This window comes from Epinephelus moara, chromosome 12 (assembly GCF_006386435.1).
Source record: "Epinephelus moara isolate mb chromosome 12, YSFRI_EMoa_1.0, whole genome shotgun sequence".
Taxonomy (NCBI): Eukaryota; Metazoa; Chordata; class Actinopteri; order Perciformes; family Serranidae; genus Epinephelus; species Epinephelus moara.
Genome location: NC_065517.1, coordinates 4,152,187 through 4,163,260, shown reverse-complemented (window position 1 = coordinate 4,163,260; position 11,074 = coordinate 4,152,187). Strand labels below are relative to the sequence as shown.

Below are 11,074 nucleotides of genomic sequence, written 5' to 3'. Positions count from 1 at the left end.
TTGTCTACGGCAGCAGATCGTTGTGTGTTTCTACTGGTCAAAGTGACGGCTGTGATGGGAGAATTGGATCTCAGTGAAGGGCAAGTGGTCCATAACTTTAATTTTGGAGACAAAAAAATGTAGGCTTAGCGCCCTGTGGTCCATTGCCCAATAGGAAATGTAGAATACTCAAAAGTACTTTAAAAGTGCTTGAGTTACTTTTCTCTTGAGTAACGCAGTAAAGTAACTGGTTACTTTTTTAAAAAGTACCGCAGTAACGTACTTTGATTACTTTTAAAGTAACCCTTACCCAACACTGGTCAGGACGGCGTTACTAGTGGCAATCATGGATGCAGGATTTAAAGCTGGGCCTCGTTCCTATTAAAGTTGTTCACTATTTGGCCTGTAGAGCAGATGCTCTACAGATGCCGGATGAGCAGCTAGTTCCAGTTTAACACTCTGTTAACTTGAATGAGGATAAAAATTATCAAATTGTGTGGGTCTTCTAGACTCTCTAATAATTATTGGACTGAAACAATAGGGATGCACGATTTTTTCTCCGATTTCCAATATGCTGATGTACTTATGTGGCCGATAACCGATACAGATATTGATATATCCACTTTTTCCCCACCTAATTTTAGTGATTATTAAGTCTTTTCTGTAGTGGAATTAACATCATACTATACATGCATTCTCTTATCTTGATGGCCCACCAGCAGACAGAGACATAAAATACAATACTTTTCAGTGTATGTAATATTTATTCATTGTGCAATATAAGAAAAAAACATGTTGGCCTATTCAAACAGTTCATTTTAAAGCCAATATCTGCCAACACCGATGATCCCTCTGAAACAATTAAGTCTTGATAGCCAAACGATTCATTTTGCGAGGGTTTTGATGCTTAAAAAAATGTATCCACTGATTTACAGACCTCTCTTAAGCCAATGTAAGCCAACAGAAAAAATACCTTTTGGGCCGCAGGGCATAATGTGACCTTGTTACCACAATGTTTGGCCGTGACAAGGACTGGCTTCAAAGCCCGGCGCACTTCCTGGGGGCCCAAAGGTAATTGCCAAATGAGAGGCGCAGCTAGCTAGCTCCCACCATACCTTATTGGTGTGCAGTGCAATAAAGTTAAGAGTAGAAAAATTAACTAGGGCTGTCCCAAACGATTATTTTTCTAGTGATTAATCTAGCGATTATTTTTTCGATTAATTGACAAATCTAACAATTAATTTTTTTCAATTATCGATTATTTTCCATTATTTGATTAATGAGGCAATTTAAACATTATGAATACCAAAACATTACTTATTAACATTTAACATTTATTGAAACATCAGTGTTTCCCCTACCAACGGCACCCCCTGCCCCCCCTTGAAGGTCAAGTTAATTTTATTTAATTTTATTTTCTATATAGCACCAGATCACAACAGAGGTCATGTAAGGTTACCTTTCCTATAGAACAGGTCTATACCTTGTCCTTTTATTAAACAAACTAAATAGCCTTATGTTTATCATCTTATGTCATTTCTGTCTCTACATGGTCACACGTTTACAATTCTCCTCTGCTCTCTGTAACACACACCGCGGAGTTCAGCCCCAATGCGTCCACAAACACACAAACACGTGCGTGGGCACACACACACACACACACACACACACACACACACACACACACACACACACACACAGGTGAGCACACTAGGGCGCGGTTCGGGCTGCATTTTCCTGACCAAATCCGACCTAAGTGAGACAATTATAACCAAGCCCGGTCCGAATCCACAGCACGGCACTGTGCACAGTCAATGGAGCAGAGCCTGTGTTGCGTTCAAGCGACGTATTTACGACGTCGACACAAATTAACCTATAGACCGACATGCGTAGCTCATGAAAAACTTTTCACGGCTATCATTTACATCCCTATTCCTTACAATCAATATACTTATTCAAATTAAAGCTGTTTATTTGTCTTTTAAGGAAAAGGACAACCAGCCTGTTGGAAGACCAATGAATTGCCTAATAGTTAGAGATACATAGCACATTAAAACAGGATTGTTGCCAAACTCAAAACTCATGCTAACTGTACCGATATTAGTCTATGCACATCAGATAATTAGTCACATTAACTGTTAAATAAGAAAAGTATACCAGTATGCCATTCCTAACTCTCATACTGACATAGTTTCAACTAGCCTATTTACTACAACAACATAGTAGAAATCCCGAAATTCAGTTAGGACTTTTGTTTTTGATGCCACCCCAAGATTTTCAGTGGCTCCACCTCATCACCCCTATGAATTTTTTCTTGGGGCATGAAGGGGTGCTGTTTGTCACAGATCTTAGAAGTTTTCTACAGATAAAAGGCTCATTAGCGAGTTCCCTCTGTGAGTGACAGCGGCAAACTTTCATTCACTGTCCTGTCTGTCTTCCAACATGGTGGTGTAATCCAAGTAACCATTATTTGCAGCATCATCATGACAGGCCTCTATTTGGAGAAAACTGTTGGTAAAATAACCTTCCCGCATTTCTCCAAAATACTGTCCATATGTATCATGGTCCCTAACTGCCTTAACCACCTCCTCCTGCATTCCAGGCCTAACATGATCCCTTCACATGGATGTGACATGTTATCAAGCATGGGGGCACAGGGAGGGAGTTATGGGGGCCTGGAGGGCTCTGAGAGTCCCTCTGTCACCCAAACTAGGGATATGTTTGGGGTCAATGAATACACAATCATCCACACACATGCAAGCAAACACAGTCAAGCAACAGATCTGTAGGCTTGGTGCAACCGAATATATTCTCTAGGAGGGGTATGTAAAGATGGAAGAACTGAAATGCTCGCAAAATAACCCCCAAAAAACATACTGACAAGACTGAACACACACTGATGTTGAGTCAGACTACTACTCAGCTGAATTAGTTCAGATGAGGGAAATACCAGAATGTAAGCCAAGGCGCACTATGTCTGACAAACATACTGAGTAATGCTTTAGAAGAAACTGAGATCGAAACTATTAGGAAAAAGAAATCATCATCACAAAGTTCTCCCTCCCCCTCCCCCTTACCTGATCCCAGGTGTCTGGTTCTGGAGGTGCTCCTGCCAGCGCTGGTGATGGTGGTGTTGGAGACAGAGAGGGGAGGATGGGTGAGGAGGATGGGGATGAGGGTGAGAGTATGTGCAGGCAGAGAGGCAGCACGGGCAGGATGAAGTGGTCCCAGGGTGGGGAATGGAGCCAGGCCCTGTGCCTGGATTCTGGAAGAGCGGACACTCCTGCTGTCCACAGGGACAGCACAGGGTGGAGTGGAAGTGACAGTGCGGACAGCAGAGTGGCGGGGGCTGGAGAGAAGGGGAGGACGAGGACGGGGAAAGAGTAGAGGAAAGGTGGCGTTTGGCCAGCCTCTGGGAGTCTGTGACAGCCGGGGAGGAAGAGGCAGGGGAGGATGGGGGAAGGTTCCTCAGGGAGCCATTCTGTTTGACGATGCCGCCATTTTGGCTTGGTCTATTTGTTCTCAGGAGCACATGCGATCTCTGCTGAACTTTGGACGCCTCATCCTTCACTGTCACATCTTCATCTCCATCTGCTGTGAGGCAGTCACCACTAGAAGTGGCTCTGAGAGGGTCCTGGCCGTTGCTAACTGGTGAGCTGGTGTTTCCGTTGGCACTGAGAGGATGGTGCCCTCCGTTGCTGAGGGCTAGAGGGTCACCACTTGCATCGCTCAGGGCCATTGTCCTCTCCCAGTAAGCCTGGCAAAGACACTGTCACTCCTCTAAGAGAGAAGAGAAAAACAGAAAAAGAGAGCTGTGTTTAACAGCACAACCTGTAGGTTACAGAGGTTTGTGAGCTGTGAGGTCGTTATTTTTCATCATAGATCAATATGAGCTGTGTGTCTAAATCAATGAATAAATACAGATTCCTCAATCAGATCAAATCAGTAACAGACATTTTGACTTGTTGCACACTTGTTGGACTAAAAGCAAAAGTCATGTAAGCTGTAAAAGTAGAGCTCTGTTTAGAGGCAAGTGTTCAAACTTAAAGCTGCAGTATGTTGTCATTAATTTAAATTATAACTCATCACAGATTAACATTTCAGAAACTAGAACTATCATTGTGGTGTTGTATCCCTCTGTGAACCAGTCAAGTTGCAGCTACACATTAAATCCATGTATCTGGGTGAGAACGCCAGGTTTAGACAAGAAGCAGAAGTGCCACCAAATCACCCAGATGCCTGGAAGCCTGGAGGCCTGGAAGCCAGTCACAGAGCTCAAAGGTCAGCAACAGGGCTTGCAGAGCCGACATGCTCAACTTTAGACAGGAAACTACAGCTGTACCTGCAATCTGCTGCAATAGTTTATGCATCTCTTATATTTTCTTTTTTATATTATTTATTGATATCCTTGGATCACTGCTAGATGGAGCAGACACACAAACACATACACAAGCAGACAGACATAGTCTACTATGCCAACCCTGCAGCTCATTCAAGAATTACATTTTTGTATTACAAAAAAAGTAAAATATTGAACAAAGGTACCATTGAACACGAGTACTGAATTCCAGGTACCAGAACCAGCACTGGTATCCGCTCAAATGTAAACAGTGCCAAACCCTACTTTCAATACTAATCTCCTGTCTGTCCATTCAAAATGAAGCTACAGAAGACTGTTAGCTTAGCTTAGCTTAGCTTAGCTTAGCATAGCATAGCATAGCATAGCATAGCATAGCATAGCATAGCATAGCATAAAGACTGGAGGCGAGGGGAAACAGCTAGCCTAGCTCTGTCTGAAGGTGAAACAATCCTTGTTTGTTCGATCCATACGAAACCACAGTGTAAAAATGAGAAGTTATGTGGAGTTATGGGCTGGATTATTTTATAAAAGAAATTAGATGTGTCTTAATTCCAAGGCTGCAGCCTTCGAAGGCTGCATTTGAAGACCAGTTGCATCACAGCGGCATGACCAAGGCTGTCCCATGTCAAAGGCTCCTTGAAATGCTGCCAAGAAATGAGGCCTTCTTTCCCTGAATTTGGAGGTTGCAACAGAGGAAACCTTGGCGGACCAACCTATCCCAAGTGCCAATGACAGTAGGGTTATTTTTGAAGGACATGCCATCCCTAAACACAACCACTGTTTTTCTATTCACTAAATGTAGAAGCAGTAATAGTAACATGAACAATCTTAATTCAACACATCTACTTTACCTAAAAATGGTCCTCTCAGCCGCAATACATCACACGCCACTATTTCTGGCGGTGAAGCATCTCTTCAACTCTGTCATAAAATATAAAAATAAAACAACAATTTCTGGATTCATTAACTAACTTATGGCTTACTAACTTCTCTTATGAAGCGCAACTGGTTGCTAGGTGACAAGAGCATCAACGGGTGGGGGCAGTAACAGCTGGTGACGCAAAGTGGAAATCCTCCGCAGACCAGACCGTCCCATTTCATAGATCACTCAGTTCGGCCGTTATGGTCTTTAAAGGACGACACCTTCACAGGCTGCAGCCCCTGAATTGAGACACAGCTACAGTCCACAAATAAAACAACAAAGGTCGTCTTTACTAGGGATGGGTCACGATTTTCGAATTTTCGCATAGTCGTTTTATTTTGAAAAATCGTTTTTTTTAATGCGACGATTACTATTCGCCATCTTATTTCCCCCCTTTATTTGACATGCAATTCAGCTCCTAACCGCACGAGGGCAGTATAGGATTGCTACAGCGGTGTGAGATGGGCTACCAGCTAGTTTGATGCTCTTCTACAAACAGGAGAAACATGCAGAGACTACTACAGTCATCAAAAAGTTCCGTGTGGAACAACTTCGACAAAATAAACGAAAATGAGGTGCAGTGCAAACTCTGTGAGGCAAAGCTTGCGTATCACAAGTCTACAACAAGTATGCACAGTCATTTGAGAGCGAGGCACGCAGGAGGCGGTGAGGGACCGTACGACCGGGCGATTATTCGAAAAATCGTCGAATAGTTGCCATGATTTTCGAATAGTGTTTTTGCTTGTGCTGCCCATCCCTAGTCTTTACATTTTGGTCTTAGCACCAATTAAGCAAACAAGATGTAACATGTTAAATTATGAGCTTCAGAGGCATTGTTAGGTGGATTTTATTTTACCTTCGGACCGTTTCCTGTGTTTATGCTGAGCTGAGATATGTCTTTTGGCTCCACCTTCATATTTTTGATGACATGATATTGATCTCATCTAACTGTCACTAAGAGAGCAGCAATGCATATTCCCAAACTGCTGCAATATTCCATTAAACACATGAATACAAATTTGATAATACATTATCCTTTTTTTTCGGCTGTGTATCTGTTAGTTATCAGGGACAGAACTGTTTGAAACAAATGAGCATCAATTTAGAGACTGAACGCACAGCTTCGCCATACTGACTACTGATTAACAAAAATCTCATATGAGAGGATCTACACATTTGTTCCTCAAAATGATGGTAGGAAATCTGTGACAGCAAGCAGAGAAAGAAAGAGAGATGAACAAAGTTTGGAAAAGGCCTCAACTGACCAGCAATCAGATTCCCACAGAGAGCCCAGCTGGACAGGGACAGATGATGACTTGTAAAATGCTGGTAAGATGCTGTGAGCATGTGTGATCTGTTCATCTTGTATCTAAATAAAATAAACAACTGAAATTCAATCCACTACAGGAATCTCTCTTCTTTCAGACTGGACAATCTCATAAAAACCCCAAACAACAAGACCTCAGAAAGTGAGCAGGAGAGCTGTTTCCATTCAGAATGAGCGGCGCCAAGCGAGTGAGGAGACGGACAGAGACTGGAGGAGGAAAATGAGAGGGCTAAAAACTGTGTTCCAGTATAAGCATACAGTCAGCAAAAAATGTAATGAAGTTGTTCTGCAAACTGAGGAAACACACTAATTGCATTACAGATGCAAAAATATTTATACAAAAAGTGGCCTTCTTACCTTCTCAAAAGTGGCATTTTAAACTGCCATTTGTGACTGTTTAATATTTGATGTGCAGTGTCCACTTTGGCACCAAATTGAGTTTAACACGTAATGAAAAGCCTGTTCTCACAAGTCTAAATTATGCACATTACCGACCAAGCTTAACAAAGATCAGAGTAACGTTCAGCAGCTGCTAGGTGATGATAAAATATTTTTGACCCCTTTTCTCATCTGCTTTTAATCCTATTTTTTTAAAACATATTTTACTGGCATCTGAGAGTTTAGAAGCTTCCAATATAAGAGGTCAGGTAAATGATTAACGTGTAAATGAAAGCCATGCCAAGGCCGTCCAGGAAAACAAGGAAAAACAAAACAGACGCCTGCCTTATAAAGTTAGATAGGGAGGCGTCTTTTGATGATTTACTCAATCACCGCTAAAATATTTGGCAAACTGCACTAATTTTCTGTCTTCTTATTGGAGTCACAACAGTCACATCAAATAGAGGCCGTTTCAGATCAATCTGATTTACAGAGCATGAAAACAGCAGGAATAAATCTTGGGTTTTTGTATAGATTACAAAGCATGAGACACTCCTACATTGGGAGGCTAAAAAATGGTTCCAACAGAGTGAGAAAAAACAGAAGGTTCACGTTATGCTACAGTTTCAGCCCCTATATGTGCTTCAGCTCAAATTACAAAATACTCACAGGAGACCACGATGTGAAAATGTGATTCTGTGGGCTGTTTCAGCGAAGCAGGGGTAAAGAGAGAGGAAGGAAAAAAAGTGTGTCTGTGGCTTTGTGCCATGATATGCTTGACACACTTCAAAAGCTGTTGAGTTATGTTTCACAGGTAATGCAGGGTCGAGGTGGGCTGTGTTGTTGGAACAGAGCCCAAACTACAGCAGCCCCACGGTGGAAAGACACCTAACATGAGCCAGGATGAAATAATCGTACTGTGAGGATTTAGAGAGAAAGAGGGTGAGAGTGAAAACACGCTATAAGAAGGGTCCATTTCTTTAAAGGGGACCTATTTTGCTCATTTTTAGGTTTATACTTGTATTTCTGGTTTCCTCTAGAACATGTTTTCATGCTTTAATGCTCAAAAACCACTTGCTAATTTTACTTATTTTTCCTGCCTGTGTGTCCTTGTGTATCAGTCTGTGTCCCCTCTCTAAATTTCGAGTTTTTTTCAGGTCCATGAACACGGCGGTGGAGCTCTGCTTTTTTTCCTCAGCAGCAGTTTATGGAGTTTTGAGTTGCAGGGTGGATAACTGATCAGTCTATCCGATCAGAGCTGATTGGATTAGATCGATGGATGAGAATGTGAGTGACAGAAAACATGTACATTTCATTTTCACTGCACCTGCCATTCTGCTGCTCCGTTTGTGCCCAGAGTACACCCTGCAGGCATGTGGAGCAATGCATAATCAAATGGCTTATATATTCCAACAGTGCTCCTAATGAGCAGTCCAGCTCTAAAAATAAAAAAATCAATATGTGGTGACAGATGCTTTAATTGCTGTGGGCCGTTACAAATATCTGAATGTGCGGAAAACCCTGTAGTCTATGTTATATAAACTCTTGCAGTAGCAACGTCACTCAGTACTTTTACATGCACAGTTAATTGGAGCTACGGTTATAGCTCGATTAGGTTATTTAATTGGACTACTGTCCTTGTCTCTGTGTATAAGCATGAAGGGGGAATCAATTTATTGACCAAAGTCTGTCTGACTCCACTACAATAGATGGCGACATGCCCTTTTCAGCTTGTTAGTATTGTACCTTTTTCCAGGTGACCTTTTACGTCACAGACCAAACAATCACCATTCCATGTTTTCCTCCCATCCATGTGTTTTAAAATATTTAACTCTTTCAGCTACAGCATGAACTGTGTCTCCTCATCCATCCAAAAATGCATGGCTCTGGATGTAGATTTGCCATGTTGTTATCGGCTTCTTCTTCTGTTATGCATTTAATGTTTTCGACTTCTGGGTCAAAGCCGGGAGTGGAAACTGTGGAGCATGCTCAGAGCGCCTAGGCCAGTTTGGGTCTGATTGACTGTATACATGCAGGAGTAATTCAACACCCACTCGCATTAGTGTGTTTTGTGTTAGCTTGACTTTGAGAAATTCTATTTCGTACCATTTCAGTCAGACTAACATGTTTACATGTATTTTAAAAGTCCGGTTTTAGTTGGACTTACACAATAAATCTTCTCTCATGTCATGTAAAAGTAATGACTGTATTGTGGTATACCAGGGAAGTAAGAAATACCAAAATGACTTTTAGTATTGTCAAAAATACAGATGCTCCTCTCTATTAAACAGATATGGAGATGGTGTATTGAGGTGATCTAGTACACTGCACGTACCACCAGAGGTCAGTCTCTACTGGTGGACCAGGCAGCTAAGCAGAGAAAGATGGTGACTGGGAGTGGTGGGGATAACGTTACAGGACTTAAGACATCCATCAATGGCACAGAGAGAATCTAGAGGAAAACATATTTGCACACCTAACTCTATAAATTAAGGGCTTATTCTGACTAAACCAGAATTGATGATTGTTGGGATAGTGAACTAACCAAGATGGCTTTGGCGAGTTTTATTGTGAGTGTTATTTAGTCTGTGGCATGTTCAAATGAAATGTGTTTTAGTTGACAAGGCCATTAAGCTGGTCTTGTTTAGAGAGAAATTTTAATTTATAAGCTGCATGGTTGTATTTTTTTGTTCAGTTGGAAAATAGATAGGCATGAAGATATCAAAAAATAGATACCGCCTAAGCCTTGTCACATGCCTAGAGGAAATGATCATATAAAGAAATTCTTCACATGCTGTTGTCGGCTTGTCTCGTAGAAGATAACATTGGAAAGAGAGCATTCAGAACAGTCTAAAGCTTGAAGTTTTGACGGCCAGAATCAGTTTTACATGTTTATCTCGTTATTTGAATCTTTAGCCACATTCAATGAGAACATCCAAAATTGTAATATGAAGTAGGGGTGGGAATCACCAGAGGATCCCAATATGATATCATGACTATACTTTTTTTTTTTTTTTTTTTTCTTAAAGATTTTTTTGGGGGCATTTTGCCTTTAATGGACAGGACAGCAAAGAGTGAAAGGGGGAGAGAGAGAGGGGATGACATGCAGCAAAGGGCCACAGGCTGGATTCGAACCCGGGCCGCTGCGGCACCAGCCTTGTACATGGGGCGCCTGCTCCATCCACCAAGCCACCGACACCCCGATCATCACAATACTTAAGTCATGATACAATACTATTTAGATTTTAAGTCTGTTGCGATAATCTGAGTATTGCGATAAAATAAATTGTGATGTATTACCCTTTTTCAACTGTAAATTATGTCCCCAAAGGAAAACTTTTTCAACATCTAATAACATAAAGTTTTCAGTCTATTCATCTCACTTAAGCTGCTTTTTTTTCCCCAGCAGCACAATGTACAGTACCATTCAAAAGTTTGGAGACACTTTCCCATTTACTTGAATGAGAAAGTGTATCCAAACTTCTGACTGGTGCTGTATCTAGTGGGATTGAAAAAGCTATTTATTATATTATTCTAGTGGGCTACCTAAAGTTTAATTTGCATTTGTAATATTAATCATTTATGTAATAAAAAAATCAATACTTGGCACTGTGTGATGATACAATATTGCCACAAAAAAAATATCACAATACTATGCTGTATCAATTTTTTTCTCCACCCCTAATATATAGTAAAAAGACTTTTGAAGCAGTTATTTAAAAAACAGGTTTTCATGTGAAAGAAGGTTATACTAAAAATTGTTTCACAAATGTGTATGACTGAAGTAGGTGCTCATTCAAAGGTCATGTGATAGAGGGCTTAATTACTTTCAAACTGTTTTTATAGTGTAGTTCTCTTTGGTTCCCTGGAACAAAAAAATGGAAAACATAAGAATAAAAGAAACAACAACTACAAAAAACATCAGGATTGGCTATGTGCCAAATTGTTATTTTATACATAGCTATCAGACCAGAATGTCACAGTCAGTGCTTCCCTAATATTAAGGAAGAGAGGGAATTATGACAGAAAATAAGGAAGAGCATAATAGGTCCAATTTGGCCAACCTCCTAAAAGCTGAATAGGTAGTTAAAAAAGGACCTTTGTTTAA

At 40.9% G+C, this 11,074-nt stretch overlaps 1 protein-coding gene across 3 annotated transcripts in view; it reads right to left on the bottom strand.

The window, feature by feature from the left end:
* The window catches only part of disp1 (dispatched homolog 1 (Drosophila)), a 154,224-nt gene that overhangs the window by 44,933 nt on the left and 98,217 nt on the right, over positions 1-11,074 (bottom strand). For all 3 annotated transcript variants that reach the window (XM_050058049.1, XM_050058051.1, XM_050058050.1), the window contains one exon: positions 3,057-3,759. In XM_050058049.1, coding sequence (XP_049914006.1) covers positions 3,057-3,718 — 662 coding nt within the window. In that variant the 5' untranslated portion in view covers positions 3,719-3,759. The remainder of the gene's footprint in view (positions 1-3,056; positions 3,760-11,074) is intronic.